Source organism: Callithrix jacchus, chromosome 10 (genome assembly GCF_049354715.1).
Source record: "Callithrix jacchus isolate 240 chromosome 10, calJac240_pri, whole genome shotgun sequence".
Taxonomy (NCBI): domain Eukaryota; kingdom Metazoa; phylum Chordata; class Mammalia; order Primates; family Cebidae; genus Callithrix; species Callithrix jacchus.
In genome coordinates, this window is record NC_133511.1 from 98,961,202 (window position 1) to 98,986,841 (window position 25,640).

Sequence of the window (25,640 nt, forward strand, 5' to 3'; positions counted from 1 at the left end):
TCCCAGGTGAGAGCTGAAAGTGCTAAAAGTGGACACTCAGAGAAGTGAATGGATTGGGGATATTTCAGGGGACAGAGCCAATGGTGCCAGATAATGATTCTGTGTGTAGCAGGGGAAGGCGGTGGGGCTCAGAGGAATCAAGGGTGACTCCTAGGTGCTGGCATGAGCTTTGGTTGTGGTGCCGTTTGTTGAGATACCGAAGTGCAGGTGGAAGAGGAAAAGTGGGGTTGGAATGGAAACGGGGAGATGGAACTGAAAGTTTCGCTGTAGACATCTTAGGTGTGAGATGTCTACTAGACATCCACGTGGATCTCGGAAGACGTAAACTCAGGAGCTATCAACATATAGGTGACAGTTAGAGCTAAGGAAATAGGTGAGAATAACCAGGTGGGTTTAGCTAGAGAGAAAAGAGAGCCCTGGGGAATTCTCATGTGGGAAGAGCAAGAGCGAGCAAAGGACACTGACCAGGAGCAGCTGGGGAGATGGGAGGAGAGCGTGGGGTTCAGAAAACAAGCAAGGACAGCAGATCTCATGGGAAGAAGGGAAGGTGCTACTGTGTTGATTTATATTCCTGAGAGGCAGAGCATGATAGCGTAGAGATAAAGGGGATTGGAGGTTGTGACCTTAGCAGGAGTGGTTTTGCAACCAGAGGGGCTGAGAAGAAGAACAAGGTGGGGAAGTAGTGAGAGCAAAGGGGAGGAAATCGGGGACCATTGTTGGAGGGGCTCTATGGTGTCCCAGTCATTGAGAACCCAAACAAAAGCTAGAAAGCTAGAATTGGCATGTGCTTGAATATTGAAGGGATGCTATAATGGAGAGGGAGAAGCTGACTACGCAGAAGAGAGAGGCAGGAATGGTAGGTGCAAACTCTGTAAATGAATGTGGCAGTGGGACCTGGTGCACAGGTGGAGGGGTCTGCAGGGACAGCTGATCCTTTGCAATGAGGGGAAAGTGGAGTACAGGGGACACATGGTATAGAAGCTTGCAGATGCTGTCTCTGATTGTTTCTGCTCTCTTGGGCATAGTGAAGTGAAGTTGGCAGCTGAGAGCAAGGTGTGTAGGGTGGATTTGAGCCGGGGTGCGGTAATACACACAGAGAATGGCAGAGCAAACTGCCCAGGAAGTGCTGGAAGACTGGCAGGCAGGGCTCTGCTTCTCCTTAGCCCTCTTGGCCCCTTAGCCCTCTCCTTACCCCTTCTCTTTTTTTCAATCCCAGTTCCTTTGAAGCTCCCCCTTCCTCACTGCAGTCACCTCAGGGCCCCAAGAGGCCCCCATCACTCCCTGGAGATTTATGCACCTGGCTCAGTATTCTTTCCTAACACTTCTTCTGTTCCAGCCATCTGCTACTTTGGCCTGTCTTTTCTGTGACAGTTCTGTGACAGTTACTCTCTGTACTCTTATTCTCAAAATGACATTTTTAGCCAAGATTCTCTTCTTTCACTCCTCGAGGCTACCCCAGGCCTTGAGGTACTTGGAACGGGCATTAGAAGGAGAGCTGGCTTCATGGAGAGCACAGGTGAATGGAGTGTCAGGAGAATCTGTTGAGGCTAAGGGACTTTGCTAGTGGCAGTTGATGGGGAGCAGTAGATGGGATCGGGGCCAGTACACAAGAGCGCGATCCTATCAGATTAGACTCATGGAGCATTTTGGGACTGAGAGTCTGGGAGGTGAGGGATGGCCTTGAGGCTCAGCTGTCACTCAGAGAGCCGAGATTCAAACCCTGTTCTGCCAGTCTCCAAGGCTGTCACCGCTGAGCCTTCTAACCTCACTCCTTTGTGTCCTTCAAATCCACTCAGTCCTCTCAGTTCCCTTCCATGGTCACTCACAAATCCATTTCCTTTTTTCCATCCCATCATTCTCTCCCACTTGGACCATGGCAGTAGCTTCCCAAATGACTCACCCTCCCGTTAATGTGCCTTCCACACTGTAATTAGAGTCATTGTAATAAAACATGGATTCTGATGTTACATTGACTCCACTTTAAAAAAAAAATACTTGCTGGCTCCCTGTCATTAACAGAATCAAATCCAAACTTCTGTCTTCACAGCAGGTGCACTCAGCAAGCATTCAGGAATCTTCATAGCCTGGTCCTAGGCTGCATTTCCAGCTATGTGGCCTCCATTTCTCTCCTTCATATCTAAGGTGACGCAGGGGGTTTCATCCTGCAGGATCCCTCTTCCTTGAAACCTCCCCTGGCCCCCAAGGCACAGCCTTTCGTCTCCCTTAGTTCCAGGAGCTCCCATTGCCCACCTCACATTGGGCTATAACAGTTGTTTTGTCTCTCTCCTTCATGAGCTCCTTAAAAGCAGGTACTGCATCTCACTCATCTTAGAAGATCTAGCTTCTGTTCCTTCCTGGTTCTATTCTTATGAAGGCAAAGGAGCCGCCCTTCACCAGATGCCTCTGCTAGGTGCCAAGAGAGGCATGTGATTAGGAGACACCATAGCAGTCGAGGGAAGAGCCTTTGATAAAAGGTAATCCAGGCCCAGGCCCTGCTCTTCCATTTTCTAGTTATGTAACTTGGGGTCAGGTTGATTAGCCTCTCTGACCATCATTTTCCCCATCTGTAAAATGGTGATATAAAAAACACCTCCCTAATAGAGCTACCTAGGAGATTAAAAGAGATAATTATTGCCTAGAAAGGGCTTGGTGCAGTCCTGGGGCACCTGTTAAACACATAGTAAGTGGCAGCTGAATCTCTCCTTTATCGGTGACGCTGGAGGACTTTAGGAGAGGAATGAAGAGGAAAGGAGATTTGAAGGTTGAGAACCCATATGATACAGAGAAGAGGGTGCAACTGATGGAGATGGAAAGGGGACTGGAGAGGAGAGGAGAGGCATTATACAAGGCAGAAGGTAATTGATTGAGCTGTGCTGAGTTAAAGGGGATAATGATACATATCATGGGGCTGCCAGTGGGATATTGTAGGGTGTTGCTGGGATACCAATGGAGTGCTGATAGGATATTGGGGGTGCTGATGGCATATCAGGAGTGCTCATAGGATAGATATCCTATGGAGGTTAGGAAAGGTGTTGGGAATTCAAGCCTAGACCTCCAGAGAGAGATTTAAGGTAACACTATAGACTGAGAATTCTGTGGATAGAGATTAGAATTAAAATCCTGGGGAAAATGTGAATGCTTGGGGAAGGAACGTAGCTAGCAGATGAAGAGGAAAGCAAGAGGATGTCCTCTGGGAAATATATCCACCCCTGGAGCAGATGAGGACGAAAATAAGGCCAGTGAAGAAGAGGGCAGAGATCTTTAAAATCTCATTTTCTCTCACTAGTTTCAAAATCAGCCTACAATGTTCATCTGAGGTCAGGACTTTGAATAGAGAGTCACAGTGTTGAATACTTTGTCTCTCTGAAGGGAGAGTGTTTGCATTCTGTGTGTTCCAGAGCCTTCTAAATGACTAATTCTAGGGCCAAGACTGGAGCATGCAGTGCCCATGTGACTCACCCCATCACCTCTGGGTGTCAAGGCAGCATTTGACTTCACAGAAGCAGCTGGAGGTTTTCATCTGGTCCATTTGCAGGGTCTGGAGTGAGAGGCACTTCGGAGCTGTTATCCAGCTGACAGAACAGGGAAAATTCCCCCCAAGGAGAAGCATACCAGAGCAGAAAGTGGTTTGCTTTATGTTACCACCAGACATTTATCTCAAAAAATGCTACTTGGCTGGACGCAGTGGCTCACACTTATAATCCCAGCACTTTGGGAGGCTGAGGTGGGTGGATCACCTGAGGTCAGGAGTTCGAGACCAGCCTGGATAACATGGAGAAACCCCATCTCTACTAAAAATAAAAAAATTTAACTGGGCATGGTGGTGGGTGCCTGTAATCATCCCAGATACGTGGGAGAGTGAGGCACAAGAATGGCTTGAACCTGGGAGGTGGAAATTGCAGTGAGCTGAGATCGTGCCATTACTCCAGACTTGGGGACAGAGGGAGACTCTGTCTCAAAAAAAAAAAAGCCACTTAAAGAAAGAAATAGGCTGACCCTCTGGTGAAGAGGACTCATGCTCATTCATTTTTTTTTTAACAGATATTTATTGAGCACCTATTATGTACCAGGCACTGCTCTGGGCACTGGAGATACAGCAGTGAATGAAGTGGACAAAAATCCCTTCCCTCATGGAGCTTATGTTGTAGGGTGGGCAGATCAAGGAAACTAAATAAATAAGTAATATGTTCGACGCTAATTAGTCTATGGTGAAAAGTTGGGCAGGGAAGGGCTAAGGCACGTTGAGAAGTTAATGACTGCAATTTTAAATTGTTGGGGGATCAAGAAGGGAATCACTGAGAAAGTAACCCTTGAGTAACCACCTGAAGAAAAGGAGGGAGGGAAGGGTCCCTGAGGATATCTAGGGGCCAGGTTCCAGGCAGAGGAAAGATAGTCTGACATCCAGCACGGAGGTCATTGAGGGACCAGAGTCGTAGCCATATGGTCAGAGGCACAGAAGAGCAGCCATCGTCACTGGGGCCTCACGGGCTGGGCCCCCACTGGGAGGGGAAGCCACGGGACGGTTTGGTAGGAGAACAATGTAGACAGAGCACTTGCTGGCTGCTGGGCCCTGGGAGGACTCTCCCCTGCATCCATTCACCCCAATTATGAGCTCTAATATTTGAGACATAGGTGATGGCCACAAAAATGAGGTGGAAACAGATTTGAGTGGGTTCCTTCTCTTTTCAAGATTTGCTGCATCTGAGAATAATTTATTTTGTGTACTTATATATTTACAAATTTATTTGTATATTTATATATTTGTGTATTTTATTTATTATTTGGACTCTTTGACTTCACTGCTTTTGACAAATCGTGTGTGTGTGTGTGTGTGTGTGTGTGTATGTGCGCGCGCGTGTGCATGCATGCGCACACACACCCATGCACATGAGCACACACTTCAAGCGTATTAACTCAGAACTGACTTAAACAGTTTATTTTGGAGAAATGACTTTTCACAGAAACATCTGACCTCTCTGAGTCTCAGTTTTTTCATCAGCATATTGAGGATAAGAATAGCATGCGGGGAAATGACCTATGACAGCACCCAGCACACAGTAGGCACTCAGGAAATGTCTTTCCCTAGCCGTCCTTTACTGAAATTCTTGCAGTTTAAATAACCATTTGCTCCTTTTCACCTTTAGGCATGATTTTGTGCTTTTAGATAATTATGCCAATGAACGCGACATTGAGTTCGGATGACTTCAGCTGACCTAACTTTACTCTTGTTTTGACTGTTAAATTAATTTATTAATGTGTCTAAGACAAAATCTGTTCTCTTATGTAAATGAAGGTGAGGGGATTTTACATACTGCACCAAGAAGAAGCGTCTCCACTAAAACAATAAAACTGGGTAAAAGCCAACTGTCTTGCTAATAAAAAATTATGTATTTATTTAGGGTGTACACTGATACACGTTACATTTTTCTCCATCAAGATAGAATAACCTAACTATAAAGAGGCATACTGATATTTTTCACAAAAGCTATAGGTGTTAAAAAATGTTAATGGCAGAATACTCATGTATAAATACTGAATTACTAAACGCAGGAGCAATTAAGTGTTTAATGTCAACAGAAGCATGTTATCTAATGAGCTGTTTTCAGAGGTTAATAATGTGATTAATCACTGACTGATAAAAACTATGGAGAAGAAGCTCTTTTGCACTAACAGTATTTTGCACTAACAGTCTTGGCTAATGAGGAACCAGTTCATGTCAGGGCTTGGTTGAAATCAGAGAGGAAGGCTGGCTGGCTGGCTCCTCAGGCAGGTCTCACCACATGGCACTTACTGGTGGGGTGTACATATTCCAGGGTCTGGGCCTCAGTTTTGCTTAGTAGCTCCCAGAGTGTAGCAGGATCAGGACCAACTCATGCTAACCAGGCTTACAAGAGTTTGATGTATAAGCCAGATTGCCAATATATTAATTTAAACTACAGACTAAACTTACCATGGAGAAGGGACTTCTCCTTTTAAGTTGCCAATACTTTCTTGTGTCAAGTAAATCATATGAGTTTTGGCAAATGTATACACTCATGTGACCCAAGTCTCTATCACAATACAGAGTATGACCATCACCCTGTTGCCCTTTCCAGTTAATTCATTGAAGCCTCCCTCACCCCAAGGCACTTACTGTTTTAATAGCACAGTCTTCCTGCTGCCAATCACTTTGGTTGCTCTTATTTACTCTGGTTCTAAGAACAGCCTGAGCCTTTTGACTAGACTGAGGCATTTCCAAGCTCCCAGCCAGCTATTCTGGGGGAGAGCCATCTGCTCATGTTACATTTTACTTGTTGCTCACTCTCAGGGTGACTACGCCGTAATATTGAGAGTCATTTCTCTGTGGCTTTTGCCTCTGACTCCAACACATATTTCCAGTCTGCACGTTTCTTCACTTTTCTTTTGACTTGCGGACATCACCCGTGAGGAAAATTGTTACTGATCCATCTTTTTCTCCTCTTCCTCTCAATAGTAGTGAATGCCAGCATTTATTGAGCAACTACTAGAGACCACACCAAAAACACTACAAAGTGACAGCCCATTTTACAGATGAGGAAACTGAGACTCAGGGAGCTTGAGTCACTTGCCCAAGGTCACACAGCTTCAGAGGTGGAGGCTTTCTGACCCCAAACCTTCTTAACCCCCACATTCTTCTGTCCATGACTTGGGACTGGGATGGAGGGTTATGTCTGGGTTGCTTTCCTCTTCCCATGCTGCTTGTTATGTCCCTCCTGCTGGTTCTTTCCCACAGCCGTGGTAAAGAACCCACCCAATAACCTGTGGATCATCGCTGCGGTGCTGGCTCCCATCGCCGTGGTCACAGTCATCATCATCATCATCACTGCCGTGCTCTGCAGGAAGAACAAGAATGACTTCAAGCCCGACACCATGATAAACCTGCCGCAGAGAGCAAAGGTATGGGGAAGTGGTGGGGAGAGGTGCAGCAGCACAGACCTGCAGGAACTTGGCCTGCCTTTCCCTCTTGCCTTTTGAGGCCATTGCAAGAACCTGCAGAAACATCAGGACGGGTCCTCATTTTGAAGGATACTCTTCCTTTTAGTCTCAGGACCTGATGGCTCATACTTGTCTGATGCCCACCCTGCTGTCAGTGCTTCCAAGTGCTTTATATACAGCAACTCTCTAATTCTCACAGCTGCCCTGGGAGGAAGGACTATTATTTTACAGATGAGGAAACAGGCATAGGAAACTACAAGCTAAGGAGACCGGAAAGGGATTTGAGAGATAATTTAATCAGACTCCCTCCTTTTGCCCATAAAAAGTGACTTTTTCAAGGTGGTATGGTTGGTAGGTAGCATAAATGATGGTAGATTCAGGTCTGCTATGTTCTGAATATTGTGGTCCCCAAATTTATATGTTGAAATTCTGAAACCTAATGTGATGGTATTAGGAGATAGGGCTTTTGGGAGGTGATCCAGTCATCAGGGTGAAACCGCCAGGAATGAGATTAATGCCCTTATAAAAGAAGCCCTGGAGAGCTCTCTTGCCTTTTTTACCATGTAAAGACACAAGTTACTGGCAGCCTGCAGCCCAGAAGAGTCCCTCACTAGAACCTGACCATCCTGGCACCTTGATCTTGGACTTCCCAGCCTGCAGAGTTGTGAGAAATAAACTTCTCTCGTTTATAGACCACCCAGTCTATGGTATTTTATTACAACAGCCCAAACTGACTTAGACAAAGTCTCTTGGCTCCTAATGCAAAGCTCTCTGGGGCACATGGGCACATGCTTGGTTAGAGTGACATCTTCAGAGGTTGCCATGATGGAAAAGCTGCAGGGCTTTGTCTGGGTGGCCAGGAAACCCCTGTTCAGTTGCTCCACTGAAGCCTGTCCTGGAGCCCATCCTCCCGCTGTGGCCTCCACATCTCTGCACCACCAGTGACTGGGAGGGAAATGGATTAGGACATGCTGCAGCCTGATTTTCCAGTCACGTTGCTGCCTTCATGATATTCCCCGAAGGAAATATACTAACTGTCACACCCGATGTTTAAATAATGCATTACAATTTGCTGGGCTCCTCGAGGTCTATCACCTCATTTGTTCATCGCAGCAGCCTTATGAGGTAGGTCATAGCCAGGGAAGGTTTTATTATCCTCATTTTACTGCCAAAAAGGGAAAGAGAGACTTCAGGTCTTGTCCAAAGTCATGCTAGCAGCAGAGGAGAGACAGGCTCACATCCAAGCCTGGGAGCGTTTTCTCCATTGTGCACCTACCTGAACCCTGAGATTTGACAGGTAGAATCCTCTTCCAGCTCTGAAGATCCGAGCTTTGTTTACCTGTGCAGGAATAAAACAGCGAACTACCGCTCATATTCCAGAGTCATTGAAATACATGTCGGCCGTGGAGATTGTCCTTGTGGGGGTCACGCATGCCTTAGGTCTTGCTTGATGATCACACCTTGCTTCATCAAAAGGAATCAAAGGATTTGTATTGTTTGTTAAACCCATACTCCTGTTGCAATGCTGCAGCTTGATTAGATATTCTGCCTACTGAAGGGCCAAACCCCAACGCATGTTGTTCTGTTTCAGTTGACACAAAGGCACCTGCTTCCCAGACACAGCAGGTATAGGTAAGAAGTGTACATTGGGAATTGCTCAAGCAGTGAAAGATGAAACTCTTCCAAGAGTGGGTATTTCTTCTCCATCTCAGTTTAGTTACAACGTGAGCCTTTTAGATATAATGGTAATAACCAGAATCTAATTGTACCTGTATCCAGGAATATAACACATGCCATACTGAGGTTGTAAGGGGACATGTTTATATTACAGATTAAACAAAAGTTGTACTAATCTGCCAAAATGAGTTGGGCAACACACGATTTTCGCCTAGCTTCTGGCTTGCTGTCTGAAGCTAGGACAGATTAGCATTTGTGGTTTTCCATAGCTCCTTGTGTGTCCTACTCTGCGCATTGGGCCTCATGAGATACCTGGCTGACATTGAACATCAAGCAAATTTATGTTCCATGAGATGATTGAATTCACTTGTGTGCGGTGGAGCTGGTTGTTTTCCCCCTCCATGAGGCTGGGCTACATACTTTGATTCCCAAAGCCCTTTTATCATGGGAAGCCAGCAGGATGGAACTGCCTCCTGCTCACTGCAGTTCTTCTGCCATTCCAACCCAGGGACACTGCAGTGTTGAAGAGAGGAGAGAGCTGCCCACATCGCTTCTCACCACCTTGTGTGTGTGAACAGAATTCAGTTAACGTCAAGGGACGAGGCAGAACAAAAAAGTTAGCCTCCACCGCTGATTCATAGACTAGGAGGATGGTCCCCGGTACATTGCTTCATCTTTAGAATGCAGGCTACAATGCCAGAGGGCAGTCCCAGGGATCCTTCCCCAGACTCAGTAGTAAACTTCATGTGCTAAGCAGAGGTGAGTGTGGCTTTCCTGGGAGCTGAGTCCAGGGTGTGGACACCCTCACCCTTCTACAGAGACAAGGTACCATGGACTGCCCATTCCCATTATTGTCAGGTGGGCTTCTGCAGTTAGAATGGTGAAAAATGATAAATGCAAGAGGGCCAGCATCATGACTTTTGTCACTTCCTTTCTTTCTCGTTCACTTGTCTTTACTCTGTCATGAATGTACAGCCATTTTTCTAGTTTTTCCCTTTCATAGAACTGAAGAGATCATGGCTCCCTGGAAGAGGCCACCTTAGGAGAGGGTAGTTAGGAACATATCCAGATGCAGGATGGAGCTTGGAGGGCTTGTAATCTTTTGCATGAACATCTGCTTGGGACAGGCCAGTCACCCCCTAAGAACAGCCAGTTGTTTCCTCTTTCTCACTACTATCTATAGGACAACAGGAAACTTAACCTCCGGGCCTCAATTTTTCCATCTGTAAAATGGAGATATAATGAATAATTGTATATAGATTGTTGTGAGGATTGAGTTATATACGTTACTTTGAGATATGTCTGGTACATAATAAGTGGTACATATAAGTTGGCTCTTATTGTTACCCATGCTTTTTTCTTAAAAGGTCTGGCAGTGTATCCACCATTTAAATTATTGGATATTATTTTGATTTGATAATTTTATAAAACTGAAGTAACTATAGATACTTCATGATGTTATTGGGGTTAGAGTCACTAATGTGTCTAATGGGCAATTGATTAATCTCAGGTAATTTTCCAGTTGAAAGTTGAAAGACTGCTACCCTGAGAGTCAGAAGAGTGAGGGAGTAGTAGTCTTAAGTCCTGCAACACTTAGCTGTGTGATCTTGGGCAAGTCACTGAACCTGTCCGAGCTTTTGTTTTCTTATCTGTGAAATGAAGGCTGTGATGTTTGCCTTGCCTACCTCACCGGTTTGTTGGAGGATGAGATGAGATATCAGTGTTTTGCGTGCTATAAGTACCCATCATACTCAGGGATTGTTGTGATTAATAACACAGGTGTAATTAACTAATAACAATGGCCACCTTTTAAGCTTGGAATTTCTTAATGTCTCTCTTTGTGTACATCCATCATTGACCCAGTCACCTGAAGTATCCAGTGGATAACTTTAACCCCGTGTGAAAGGTAAGGGGCCAAATCCATAGGGAGGAGAGAGAAAGGGGGAGATGGTACCACAGCCAGCTTTCCCTATGATTAGGTTCTTGGGAAGTCTTAGCTGCTATTGGAGCCTCCCACAGGCCATCTACAACAGGAGATGCTAACCAAGACAGGAAGCTGCAGAAGGAAAGGAAGGACTGTGGGAAGACTAACCACATGAGATAGTGGTTAGATGTTCCAGCTCTGGGGCACATAGTCCTAGGCTCAAATGCTGACTCTATCACAGCTCTAAACCTCAGCTGCTTCATCTGTAAACTGGAGACTCATGATAATACCTACCTTCTTGAACTATAGTGAAGATGCAGTGACGTAAGTTATGTACTATGTTTAGGACTGAGCCAGTCATATCAAATGAGGCTAAAACTGAGCCCCTTGAAGGTGAGGAACCAGTTATTTAACTTTATATGTTCAGCACCAAGGACAGTTCCTGTCGTTGGGACAAAACCCGAATAGGATAATGGGGGCGTGAGGGCATGATACAAAAGGGGCCAACAGGACAGAGACTGAGCAGGCAGGTTCACCTGGCATATGAAGGGCCTCGACTGCCTCGTCAAAGCATTTGTGTTTTAAGGGAGATAATTTTGGAAGCTCATCAAGGGTGGGCCTGGAAAGTAGTTAAATTGGAAGCAACGAGACTGAGGCAGGAGATAGTGAAACAGTGGACCTAGGGAGGAAAAGTCACCTTCTAGAAACATTTCAGAAGTTGAATCCATTTGGTGACCAATTGGTTGTGGAAGGAGCAGGCAATTCAGTATTTGAGGGGCATCACCAAGTCATCTGAAGGCTCTGTTCTGTTTCTTGTAGACCAAGGACAGGGAGGGAGAAGAACAGAGACCACCTTCCCTCAGCAAGCATTATTTCAGAAACTCAGTCCCAGGTCCGGGCCTCAGAATGTCACTGATCACCACATAGGTCAGAGTGTATGTCTCAGAGAAGAGAAGCGGGTGATTGCACTTCTCGGAGTGAGTTTCTCGGGGAACTGTTCATGGCAAAGCTATAGGCAGCCTCAAATAAAGAAGCCTTGTTGGAGTTGGCAATAAAACCATGTCCTGTTCTGAGAGACAGTGGTGAGATTTGACAGGTTGGGCCACAGTTTTAGACTGGATTGTTAAATCTGGCTGGAACCTTCCTGTTGTATTTTTTACCTAAATTAGCTGCTGAAGGAGGGGCTTCTGATCATATCAAGTTCTGATATACTCTAAATGATAGAGGTTGAATTTTGTCTGCAGATTCTCTTGAAGGAAATAAATCACTGATGTCCATTTCACCTGGACTGTGATTTATCAGGAGAGCCAACAGTGATAACTAATATTGATTGAGCACTTCCTATTGGCTAGGCACTTATCTAAATGCTGTAAGTGAATTTCTTATTTAATTTTTACAGCATCCCCTTAAGAGTGGTTACATTTTACTCTCACAAACATATAAATGTTACCCTGTTTATACTATTATTATCTCCAATTAACCTAAAAACAGTGACCACCTTTTAAGCTTGATGAAGAAACTGATGTGCGGAGAGTTTCAGTAACTTACCCAAGGTCACACAGCTAATGAATGGTGGAGTCTGGATTCGAACCCAGGCAATCTGCTTTTGAAACTGCTGCTCTTACCCAGCACACTCTCCTGCCTCAAATCTGTATTGTACTGCTTTGCAGTGTAAAGCGGAATAGAGACCTTTTCAGGATTGTTTAAATATGCCTCTTGGTTTTTATTACCACACTACTAGATGTCTGTTGGATTTTACTCAGAGCTGCCTTATGCACTTGGGATTTCAGACACTGCAATAAAATCTTGCCAGTTTCTCAGGAATGAATTATAGGAGAGCGAACCTACTTAAGGGAGAAGTCTGGATTAAAGAGTGACTCCATAAATTCCATTTCATTATTAATGATTGTGCTGCTTCACAGGTGATAACACACTTCCCTCTGTGTTCAGATCTGTGATCCACTTTCATACTCAAGGATGGTAGGGGTAGCAGTTAAGATTATCTCTATTTCTCAGATGACAAAATTGAGGTTCAGAGTTCAAGTGACTTGGCAAAGTCACACATGTGCTATTATACGTAAAGCTGTACGAGAATGGAGTGAAGGGGTAACCAAATATTCCTAGGGAGGAGATGATCCACAGGATCTATTTAACATATTGATTGAATTGTTTCTCATTTTCCACATCCATTAACTTAAAATTCACGGTCTAAAATCTCTGAAAGAGGTTTGTTCTTACACACCTGTTTACATGTTGTTCACACTCTTCATTTTTTCTGAGCAAGTCTTATCTATAGAGATTCCATAGCTGGATGGAATTAACATGGATTCTGCTTTTGAAGATACAGAAATAACAATGGGGATTTGAGTTAACTCTTGTTTATTAATCAGAAAGCTAAGTTTGGTCCCATCACTTGTACTTTGCTGCCTGTCATCTCTTAAAGCCGTGGTGAGAGTCACACTTGACCAGGAATGTGACTGCAAATCTGTTTCCTCTTTGCAGCCTGTGCAAGGCTTTGATTATGCCAAGCAACATCTGGGCCAGCAAGGGGCAGATGAGGAGGTCATCCCTGTGACTCAGGAAACGGTGGTCCTCCCACTGCCCATCAGAGATGCTCCTCAGGAAAGAGACGTCGCTCAGGACGGAAGCACCATCAAGACTGCCAAGTCCACTGAAACCAGGAAGAGGTAGGCACGGGGCCGACTTCTGCCTCTTTGTGTCAGCAAGAGAAATAATTGATCATGAGAACAGCTGGTGATGATCAGAACAGCTGATGTCCTCAAGTTAATTCCACTGTTCTCTTTAAAAATTCCCCTTCATGCTCATTTTGAGTATTTGAAAAGAGACTGAAGGAGATGATGAGAATTATAATACCTGCTTAGCCTGGGCTGCCCCTTGCAAGGTTTTATGTCACTGAACACTGCAACAGCAGAGATTTAGTTCTTATATTTACTATAGCACATTTAGCACTGATGTCACACATACATTTTAAACTTATATTACAAGCAGTGCTATTTTATTTGCCCATTTCTCAGGAGAGTTTCTGATTTCAGTCAAAACCATATATTTAGTTTATACAATAAGCAGAGCACTTTGACAGACATCCTTTCAGGACTACAAATATGTGTAAGATTGATTTGTGACCCCAGGAGTCTCATGATGGAGGAGGCAGAGAAATAAATAAGTGGAATATCAAGCATAAGGTGTTGGTGCCGGCCCTGGAGACTGCAGGGCTGTAGTAAAGACTGGACGAAGAACTTAATTCTGACCAGGGAAAACCTTGTGGAGAAGGCTATGCTTTAGCTGAGGCTTGAAAGGTGAGTGGGATCTGAACAGGTGGGAAGATATAAGGGCATGTAGCCTAAAAAGAGTGTAGAGAGAAGAGGGACAGGTATGTTCTCTAAGTGGTGAGTGTCCCCAGAGTTTAGAGTTCATAGTGGCAGGGTGTAGTGAAGGATGAAACCAGAAGATAGATTATAATTTTGGAAAGTCTTGACTGCCAGGCCAAGGCATCTGACCTTTATTATCTAAGCAATGGGGAGCCACTGAAAGATCTTTTTTTTTTTTTTTTGCGGTGTAGTTTCACTCTTGTTACCCAGGCTGAAGTGCAATGGCGCGATCTCGGCTCACCGCAACCTCGGCTTCCTGGGTTCAGGCAATTCTCCTGCCTCAGCCTCCTGAGTAGCTGGGATTACAGGCACACGCCACCGTGCCCAGCTAATTTTTTATATTTTTAGTAGAGACGGAGTTTCACTGTGTTTACCAGAATGGTCTCGATCTCTTGACCTTGTGATCCACCCGCCTCGGCCTCCCGAAGTGCTGGGATTACAGGCTTGAGCCACTGTGCCCGGCCCGAAAGATCTTTAGGAAGACAGTGATGTTAGCCTGTATGTTAGAAGCATACATTGATGGCAATGTGGATGGGAGATGGGAGAGTTTAGGTTAGAGGCCAAGAGACTCATTGTAAGGACTTTGCAATCGCCTTATAAAGACGTAATGAACCCTAAGGCAGGCCCTGTTGGCTGGCTAAACCAACATGCATTGCCAACCCCCTTCTTTCTTGTTGCCTAAGACCACTATGGAGACTGAAAAAGCTACATCATCCATGTCTCCTTCCTTTTTCTCCCTCCCTTTATCTAACGTATTCATTGGTCATTTGCTATTTATCAGGCACGGGGATATTGCTGTGAACAAGACAAAGTTACTGTTCTCGGGCAGCTTACAATCTGGTAAGGAGAGATATACAATAAACAGAGAAAGAGCTAAAATTGATCAGTTTCTAGATCAGGTGGTGATGAGTACAAAGAAGAAAACCAAAGCACAGGTGAGGGATGGGGAAATGGAGAAGGAGATACAGTGCTGCTTTAGCTAGGAATCCAGGGAAGGCTTGTTTGATAAAGTGACATTTGAGAAAGACCTGATTGAAATGGGGTATAAATCATGTAATTATCTGCAGGAAGAATGTACCAAGCAGATGGAACAGTTTGTGCATCACACAGCGGAGGGAACTTGACGTGCTTAAAGAAAAGCAGGATCAAGGGGTTTGGCATGAACTAGGGAGGAAATGGTGGCAGATGCACCCGGCAAGTTGCCAGAGGTCAATTATGTCAGGCTTTATAGACCAAAGTCAGGACTTGGGATTTTATTGTGAATAAAGATCAGATATAATCGTGGGGTTTTGAGAAAAGCAATGACATTATGTGGCTTGCAGTTTTGGGCTGGGTGTAATCCCAGCACTTTGAGAGGCCGAGGCAGGAGGATCACTTGAAGCCAGGAGTTCAAGACCAGCCTGGGCAACCAAGCGAGACCTCATCTCTACAAAATGAAAATATATAAAAAATATTAGCCAGGTGCAGTGGCGTGTACCTGCAGTCCCAGCTACTGGGGAGGCTGAGGTGAGAGGATGGCTTAAGCTCAGGAATTCAAGGCTGCAGTGAGCTGTGATTTTGCTACTACACTCCAGCCTGGGTGACAGAGTAAGGCCTTGTCTCGAAATTAAATTAAAGTAAATACATAAAGGCTCACTTTGGCTGCTGTGTGGCAAACAGACTGTAGAGCTGCAAAGTAGATGCAGGGAGATCCTTTACAAGGCTACTGCCATGACCTAGGTGAGAGACGATGGTGTGGGCCGTGTGGACCATGGTGGTGTGAGAAGTGGTTGGAGTTTAGAGATATTTTTAGGGAAGAGCTGACAAGATTCGCTAATAGATTCTTGTGGAGTGACAGAAGTGGAGAGAAGTGAATTTGCCATTTATTGTGTTGGGGAATACTGGAGGAGAAGTAGTTTGTAGTGGTTGGTCAAGAGTTTGAGGGTGGACATGTTACATTTGAGATGCCCATTAGGTATGTGAGTGGAGATGTTGAGAACTCAGTTAACCTTGAGTCTGGAGTTTAGAGGAGAGGTCCAGGATAGAAACATAAATGTAGGTGTCGTCAGTGTGTAGTTACTCTATGAAACTGGGAGGGATCACCTGGGAGGGTACAGAGAGAGAAAAGGAGATCCAAAAACTGAACCCTGGGACATTGTCATGATTAGAGGTCTAGAAGTTGGGAAAGAATCAACAAAGAAAACAGAAGAGTATCAGAAAGAAGGACATGAGGAAAACAAAGAGTAAAATCCAGGAAGGCAACAGAAGGAAGTAATTTGAGAAGGAAGGAGGGATCATCTGTGTCAAATACCCACATTTTGTACTGGAATCGAGCAACAAGACTGCATGTTTTCTTCCAAGAACTCTTGGTTCCTCAGAAAGAGGTACAGAAGAACAGAAGGTTAGATTTCAGCTTGTGTAGGAAAGAAGGTTAGGGCATGTGGATTAGTTATCTTTGCCCCATAACAAACTCCAAGGCTTAATAACTTAAAAACAACAACCATTTTTTTTTTTTTAAGCTCATGATTTTGCTGGGTCAGCACATTGGGCTGAGCTCAGCTGGATGGTTCTTCTTGTCAGAGCTAGACTTGGCTGACCTTAGCTGGGCCTGGTTATGCATCTCATCAGGTGACAGATCATCTGGGCTAACTTGTTGATGCTAATCTTATCAGGAATACCACAGGTAGCAGGGGCCTTTGTCCATATGGTTTCTCATTCTCAAGCTGGCCAGCCCTGGCTTTCTTACCACGTGGTTGTGGGACAGCAAGAAAATAAAAAACAAGCAAGCACCCAAAGCATAAGCAAAAGCATTTCTCAAATCTTCGCTTGTTTCATGGTTGCTACTATCCTCTTGGATAAAGCAAGTCTCATGGTCAAGTCCAGACTCAGCATGGGAGAGGACTACCCAAAGCTTGTTGACAGAGATGTGCAAACAAATTAGGGCCATTACTGCAATCATGCACCCAACATTGGAGAGCCAAAGCAGAGCAGAGCTGAAATGTACAGAGAAGCAATAGATGATTTACCTGAATTGGCTTGTAAGTAGTATTAGCTACAGCTATTATTCTCATCATGATCTTTGGCAAATACAACAAAGGCTTATTAATAACATTTTATCACCTATTTAGAGGATGCTGAAAAGAAATAAATAGTATTACTAAAATTAGGATGTGAACATCGTACTTTCAGAAAGAATAAAATTTTTTTTCACCCATTCTAGTTGAACAATTTACATTGTGTAAAGTTTTCTTTAATTTTTTTTTTGGAATAAGCATTTCTTGGATTAGCAAGGAATCTACTCTTGCTAATCACATTCAATAACCCCAAATTTTTATTAAGAAATATTAACTTATGAAACAAATACAGGTGAAGAAGATAATATCTGTACTCCTGGGGGATTTTTATGTTTGCTTTGTATTTTTTTTTTTTTTTTTTTTGAGACAGAGTCTTGCTCTGTTGCCCAGGCTGGAGTGTAGTGGCGTGATCTCAGCTCACCACAACCTCTGCCTCCCAGGTTCAAGCAATTCTCCTGCCTTAGCCTCCTGAGAAGCTGGGATTATAGGCATGTGCCCCCATGCCAGGCTAATTTTTGTATCTTTAGTAGAGATGGGGTTTCGCCATGTTGCCCAGAATGGTCTCGAACTCCTGACCTTAATTGATCTGCCCACCTTGGCCTCCCAAAGTGCTAGGATTACAGGTGTGAGCCACTGTGCCTGGCCAGCTTCATAATTTTAGCATAAAAATGCAATTTTACTAAGGGCTGGCTAAAGATCATTGCCAAAGCTGTAAGAGAAACCTCCTCTCTGTTCAAAGCCAGCTGACCACAGAAGTCTCTGATCATTTGAAAAGATTTTCAAAACACCAAATTCAAGAGAAAAACCATCATGAATCATGTTTCTGGCTTCCCCATCTTGCCACATCATTTTCCTCATTTCTGCTAGATAAAGACTGCCTTCCCTCTCAGAATGGATCTGTTAGATGATCTAAGAAGTTTCTCAAGTGAAAACCAGGAAAAACGAGTGGTTTGATGGTTATTAAGATATCTCAATTTTTTTGAATTTTTTTATCACTGAAGTCTGATGGTTCAGTCACTTCCAGACAGCCAGATGGGTCTTCTGGGTCCTTTTCCTCTAGTGTAGGGTCTCGGTGAGGCTATTTTGTTGGTGTATGACTGAGATTGTTGGGCCAGGATGGCGAATCAACCATTTGTAGCTGTTTGCAAAGGGCACTTCAGTGTAGTGATTGGCCATGATTGTTCAGCAGCTGATTAATTCTCAACCCGAAAATGTTCTTCTAGGCTCCATGTCCTCAGAATGGGGACTGTTGCATTCAGTAGCCTCTAACTGCAACCTCACAGGTGACACTCTCGCTTTCAAAAACACTTGTATTACTGTCATGTGAGCACACATGCATGCACAAACACACATGGACAAATCTCATTCTGTTTCTGAACAGAAGTTTTGACTTGATGACGTTCTGTAAACATGTCTATAAACAGAAGCAAAAAGTAAAGCAGAGTTGGGTTTTTGCTACAGAAACTTGCTCATTGACATCTTTCCTTGGAATGAGAGGAGCAGCCAGAAAATTGTGTCAGGATGAAATGAGGGAAACGGTATAAAATGTTACAAAAACCGTTCAGGCCAGGCTCGGGGGCTCATGCCTGTAATCCCAGCACATTGGGAGGCTGAGGCAGATGGATCACTTGGGGTCAGAAGTTTGAGACCAGTTTGGGCAACATGGTGAAACCCCAGCTCTACTAAAAATACAAAAAAATTAGTCAGATATGGTGGTGAGTGCCTGTAATTCCAGCTACACTGGTGGCTGAGGCAGGAGAATCGCTCTAACCCAGGTGATGGAGGTTGCAGTGAGCTGAGATCACACCATTGCACTCCAGCCTGGGTGACAGATCAGGACTCTCAAAAAAATAAAAATAAATAAACCATTCAGTATATTGTGAATGTGAAATAGATTATAAAAAGCCTTTCCCTTTCCTATTTTTTTTTCTGGATGTAAATTAAAGCCTTTTTGTCCCCGTGATGCCAGTTGGGAGAGTAGGTGCCATTCGCGAGTCCAGAAACAATCTAGGGGCATGTGTCTTTTGCGTATGGGCATTTGCACACCAGCACTCAGCAATCAAATAGCTGTTGGGTAAATAAAATAATGTATATTCAATAAAATAATGTATATTCAGCAACTTAGTGCCCATCCTTGTTTTCACAGGCTACATTCTTTGTTTTACTCATTTTATATGATGTTAAAAGATATTACGATGAAAAAGATTGTGACTGAATAAATTTGGAAATGTTGGGTTAAACGAAACCAGATGAATCTCTCTGTGACAGAACTGATCAGAGCCTCTGATATGCTAACATGCATTAGGAATCTCCAAAGAAGGAATATAGTAAACATTTTCCACATTTAGGGAAGTTTGGTGAGGAATGTCCCACTTGGCTTTAGTGTGCTGCAGAATGCTCTGGGCAGATACTGCCTTATCCCATAGATATCCTGACTTTGATTGTTCATAGCTTTTAGGGTGCTAAAGCCCATAGACTGAGAACTCGAAATTTCCCAGGAGAGGCAGGAGGAGAAGGGAGAAGGAGAGAGAAGGGAGGAGGAGGAAGAGGAGCATCCAGAAGGATACACAGCTTCCGCTTGAGAAGCTGCCTGCCTACTGATAAAGTACATTTATTCCAGACAATTCTCCATTGTCAGGGATGGATGCCATTATTTTCTAAATTCAGACAATTGACAATAGAAGAACAAGAGGCTGCTAGATACCTGCCTCCTGCTTGTCTCCCACAGAGGGGAGGCGGTTGGTCTTTATGATCAGCCAGACCCACGGCTGGCATGGTCTGAGGCCAGAGGCAGCATGAGTCTCATCGGGAGCTCTCCGGATCCCATTCTCCCAGAGAGTTCCAGAAGATGAGAGTCCCGCCCTGAGGAAGGAAAGAAGGCTCTGTGACTCACCCTGTGTGAAGGGCTGCCTTATCCGGGTCATTGCATGGGACGGCAATGGGAAGGTGTTCTGGGGTGTGGGAGGCGGGGGAGCCCTGGCTTCCAGGGCTGCTTTGCCACTTCCCAACCCTGTCCTGGACAACACAATTCACTTGCATGAGCTTCACATTCCTCAGTGGCTCATTTAATAATGATCCATTAGCAGTTTTGAACGCACTCAGCAAAGTCCTTGGTACACAGTAGATGCTCCTGGTGTGGAGCTCTTGGGTGTGGGGTGCTATCTTAGAGTCTCCACATACCTGTATGCCTGGCACAGTGCCTGGCACAGAGTGGGTGAATGAAAAGTATTTCCTGAATGAACAAACAGCTCAAAATGTAAATGGCTAATCGTTGCCACAGTGAGAGAGAGAGAGAGAGAGAGAGAGAGAGAGAGACAGAGAGAGACTGACAGAGTGAAGCCCTAGTAGTGGGGTATTATGCAAAGAATAAGGCAGGTTGAGTTTTTGCTACAGTAATTTGCTTATTGATGCATTTCCTTGGAGTGAGAAGAGCAGCCCAAAAACTGAAAATTGAAAACTGAATGTTTTGTAGTCAAAGTCTATGTGGCAAAGACAATAGCCAAAGAGAACCGTGAGTGATACGTGTTCCTGAAAGTGCCCATGTGATTTAAACACTCTGCAACACTATCCAGAGTGCTGGGAGTTAAAAAGAGGGCAGGCTGCATGGATGCCACCCTTGCCACCATTCCCATAGTCACGGGAGGGGGGGCGGTGCTTAATGAAACAGATGGGCACCTAGGGCTGTGCTCACTGAACTCTACAGGCTGAGCACTACAAAACACACTTCCAAGCAGCCACTGCTTAACCCACGCTGTAGTATGGATGATTTTGTGTTTTTCTTTTTATGTATCATTTTCTCTTTGTCCGTTAAACTGGAATGAAAGGCTATAGACATTAAACTGCAAATAAAATAACCTTGAGAGGCGGCTGCTCTAGTTGAAACTTACCATCTCCCCTGTTGCTATGGTTACCTCCAGCAGGTCGCCCAGTGAGAATGGCTCTGTCATCAGCAACGAATCAGGGAAGCCCAGCTCAGGGAGACGCTCACCCCAGAATGTAATGGCACAGCAGAAAGTGACAAAGGAGGAGGCAAGGAAGAGAAATGGTGAGAAGCCTTCCCGCCAAGAACCACCCCCAGCCGCTCCCACATGTGCCCGCACACACTTGCATGCAGACATGTGCTCACACTCACACAGCCAGTGGGCTCTGACCCTCAGTCATTCTTTCTCTTCTGCCCCACAAAAACCAGGTGTCTGTATGTACCCCTTGGGTTCTCACCTTACCCCTTCTTTGAATTATCCTGTCTCACTTCCTCTGTCCCTGTTCTTATGAAATTGTGCAGTTCCTTAGGAAAAACCTTTTGCAGAATGAGTTGATGTTTGCTTGGAGGTTTTTCTAATTCTCTAGTTAGAAATTCTGTAAAATTTCTAATTTCTAATCATGTGAATTGACTCAATTTCTTGCACCAGATCCACGAAGGCAGCAGGTCTCTGAAATAATTGCTCATCTTGGAGATTCCTCTCATTTTCCTACCCTGACTCCCCTGATAGTTTCATGGGTTCATTCTATGCCACTGAGTCCAGATACTGCAACTCCACTTCTCCCAGGAAAAAAGTAATCCAAAACAGAAAAGAAACAGATCTGTCCAAAAAGAAAAAGCCTTTATGCTTCTGTCTTAATTCTCCAGGGATGCTGAACTACTGCGTTTCTCACCCAGATCTCTCCCTCCCTATAAGGATTGGCGTCGGGGTTTACTTATCAGTCATCTGAGCACCGTCATTGTACAGTGTCACTGTACAATGTAGATGGCCTCTGTCCACATCTTTGTGCAGCTCCCTCTCCTGATCCCACCTTGGTTCTGACCCTCATCTCCATGTAGCCCTTCTGTGTGTGATGCTGGGTTACTGGGGCCAGAATCAAGTACCCAGCACTGCTGATTTCAAACCAGGGAAAAGTCCTTTTGGATTTTAAGGGGTTGTAGGTGGAGTCTACATTAATGCCAGGTGAAAAGCTAAACCCTCTGACACGCTGCTTAGCTGCACTTCCTTTCAAAGGAATTTGTGTAGTTCAGGGACTCCCTCTTGAAGTTAGTGTCAGAATAATTTTTTGTTTTCAAATATCACTTTTATTTTTTTCCCTGACTGAAAAAAGTAAGAGCAGAGGAAAAAAAAAAAAAAAGAAACGGTGACACAGTGGATTTGTATTCTGTAGGGAAAATGTGCTCCCTGTTCCCATTTTCAGCTGTTATATAAAGTACGTGTTTAAACGGTTATAACTATTGGGTTGTTGAATTTTTTTTCTTTCCCTGAATTCTGCATGCCTGTAACAGAAAGGCTGTGCTTTCTACATCAGAATTGTGGTGTGACCTGTGGAATTTTCCTGGAATATCTGCCCCACCTGGGACCACCAGAAATCCTGCCATCAGCTCAGTCAAGTGAGCACAGAGTCAGAGGTGCTCTAGATCTTGAGAAGGGGGCTTGAATTCAGCAACTTTCTTCTCTTTCTTCCTAGGGTGAGGTGCTAAGAGAGATGGGTAGAGAGAATGAGGTGACAGCTGAGACAGTGGACAGTGAAGCCATATGGGGAAGGTTGTTTTAACTAAATATTGTGATGGCCGTCCCAATCTATCCAAGATGGTGCTGCCCTCCCTCTCAGCTCCCCCTACTCCCTCCCATCCTCTCCCTCCTTCCTTTCTTTATATACTTCCTGGAAATTTACAAGGTCAAGTCAAAGACTACTCATTCCTCCAGATGCCCCACTCACCTGCCCCAGTTCTCAGAGGACCCAGAATAACTGAATGTGTATCTTTCTCTGACCTTTTTACTATGCATACGGCAACATACATGTATCTTTGTTTTTTTGTTGTATTGCTTTGTTTTGCAAAATGGAATCAATGTACGCATTGTTCTATGCCCTTTTTCTTGCTTTAAACTGTGCCATAAAGGCTCCTCTCTTTTTGAGTACACATTTGCAAAGCGATGTCTTTTCCCCTTCCCTGCAAATAAGAGTGGGACTGGTTCCTTACCCCCTCACTCCCTACTTAGCTGGTGAAACTCTGGCTTGCTCTAGGTGTCCCTGCTGACCTTGCCTATTTCTGTTTGTCTGCCCTCTCTGCCTGCCTCTTCATTCTATTTAGGTCACTTTGATTATTTAAATACAAGGCTCAGAAATAAAACAGGTGGGTACATGAATAAAATGCAATTACTGTGCCAGGTTGAGGTTTTTGCTTATTTGCTCTATTAAAAACCCCTCCTTCCCAGGGTTACAGTGCTTGCTTGGTTGCACTTTATTTTTGCCAAACATAAACCAGTGAATTTGAGGGGGCTGGTTGCTTCTGTTTCACTACAGGTTTCTATTCAGTAAGGTTTGAAATTTACCAATAGAAACAATAGAACCAACTTGATTCATGTAAAACTCAACAGACATCAGAATTTTAGGATAGACCTTTATGAAAACCTATGCTTATTCTTTTTATCAGAGGGTTCCATTTTATCATAATCCTAGGTTAGAGTTTACCAACAAAATCAATAGTGTATTTTATTGCATTGGAAGATGAACCAAAGGAAGGAAGGAAGAAAATAACATTGAATGGAATTGTGAAGAAAACAAAAAAGGGTATTTTCATCACCTTGCCAGCTTGCAAAAAGTATCGAAGACTTTGTGTGTGCACGTGGCTTCTGAGAATCAATTATTCTGTTGGTGTGGAATAGTCACACACCATGGTCTCATGGCTTAGTATCTATTTCCCATAGAGGCTTAAGTTACTAAGGTTAATAAATGTTAATGTAGCAGGCTGTTATTCTAAAACTCTTGTTTTCTATCAGGTTTGTTACATCTGTAGCCTCCAATATTTTTCTTTTTTGAAAATAAGAACGTCAGTCTGCGGCCATACCACTCTGAACGCGCCCGATCTCATCTGAAAATAAGAACTTTAAAAGGAAAAGATACTATCCTGCTAGCCACATGGTTGGCATGGGTCCTTGTAGCTCAGTGGCCCCATTAGTTTTCTATTGCTGCAATTTTAGAGTCTATTTCGTGATGATGCTTATATGTAAGTGAGAAAGTCAGACATGAGAGCTAGGACTTTTAAAGCAAAAGCAATTTGGTGCTTTCTCAGCCAAATAGACATTTGAATTTCTGAGCCAATTTTTAAACAGGAAATATGTTTAGCAGGAAAGAGTTAAAAGTAAGTTCAAGATTTTTGAACATAATACATGTCTTTGCATCTTAAGCCATTTGGGAGCAAACAACCTGCCTGAACCCTTTGAAGTGTGCCCCCTTCCTTTTTGTCACTGACAGAATTCACTGGGAGGGCTTAGAATCTGTTGTTAACCAAACTTCATCTGTCTAAAGTCAGATGAAGCAGGCAAAAAATTAGTGAGTTTAGAGGATAAATTACTATTTTCTTAGCAGGAGTTCTTCATGGGACATCTGGAATTAAAACATCAAAGAAGATTTTTCAGAGATATTAGCTCAAAAACACAGTTTTAGTTATTCTTTCTTTGCCTTCCCAATGAAGTGAAAACTGGCTTTTTATCTAGAAAATAACACTAGAGAATAGTGATGCTATTGTAGATTGTCTGAGCTTTAATGAAAATTTCAGAAAAAGCATGTGTTAGAGAACACTTTCAGCCTCAAATGGGGAGGGAGGCACTTCCCATGCCAATTCAGACATGAAGAATCTGTCTGTCCAGCCTGATTTACTGAAATTAAAAATAGCAGTATAGGCTGGGCACGGTGGCTCATGCCTGTAATCCCAGCACTTTGGAAGGCCAAGGTGGGTGGATCACAAGGTCAAGAGATTGAGACCATCCTGGCCAACATGGTGAAACCCCGTCTCTACTAAAAATACAGAAAGTTAGCTGGGCATGGTGGTGCGTGCCTGTCATCCCAGCTACCCAGGAGGCTGAGGCAGGAGAATTGCCTGAACCCAGGAAGCAGAGGTTGCAGTGAGCCAAGATCATGACATTGCACTCCAGCCTGGGTAACAAGAGCGAAACTCCATCTCAAAAAAAAAAAAAAAATAGCAGTACGAACAAGGCACAACTAGATAGGAGATAACTATTCAGTGACATTTACTGTGATGTGATGCTACGCTAAGACACCTGCAGTTTCACTGTGGACCCTTCCCTAAGCGTTCTCCCATGGTTTTTTCTTAGGGACTAATCATGCTTAAAAATCCTCATGAACCTGCTGTGTTCACACCACGTTTTGATACATTGATATTTAGTGTAATGTCTTTTAATGTGTTTGCCCATGAGGCCTTTTTTAAGGGAAGGATAACTAATTATTTTTCTCTTTAAAAACCTAGAGGAGTGAAAAATTACTATAGCTTATACAGTTTCCAAGGTGTCATCTTCCTGTTCCATTAGTGCTATGCTGCCTACCTTACCCTGTTCACAGTTTGGGCAGTGAGGGTGTCACCACCCAGAAGCAATAAAAATGCTAAGTGCTATCTCTTCACCCTCTGATGGGTTGAGTGATAGCATGACTTTAACTTCTGCATGGTTACCTGTTCTACAGGTACTAATGACATCTCCTTTTCCAAGTCAGGGAAATTGAGTCATTCATTCCTTCACTCATTTATTCAACAAATCCTTATTGAAGGCCAACTACATGTGAGACACTGTTAAAAGTAATAGACATTAGTCTTTTAAAAAGACAGGCAAGAATGGAGCTTCTACCCTAGGAAAAGGGGTGAGG

At 43.9% G+C, this 25,640-nt stretch overlaps 1 protein-coding gene across 8 annotated transcripts in view; it reads left to right on the plus strand.

The window, feature by feature from the left end:
* Nucleotides 1–25,640, plus strand: part of KIAA1549L (KIAA1549 like) — a 293,593-nt gene that overhangs the window by 196,817 nt on the left and 71,136 nt on the right. For 6 of the 8 annotated variants that reach the window (XM_035262322.3, XM_054240744.2, XM_035262326.3 and 3 more), the window contains 3 exons: nucleotides 6,752–6,915; nucleotides 13,058–13,242; nucleotides 20,915–21,042. In XM_035262322.3, coding sequence (XP_035118213.2) covers nucleotides 6,752–6,915; nucleotides 13,058–13,242; nucleotides 20,915–21,042 — 477 coding nt within the window. The remainder of the gene's footprint in view (nucleotides 1–6,751; nucleotides 6,916–13,057; nucleotides 13,243–20,914; nucleotides 21,043–25,640) is intronic. The other 2 variants (XM_078340823.1, XM_035262324.3) reach the window with 1 other exon arrangement.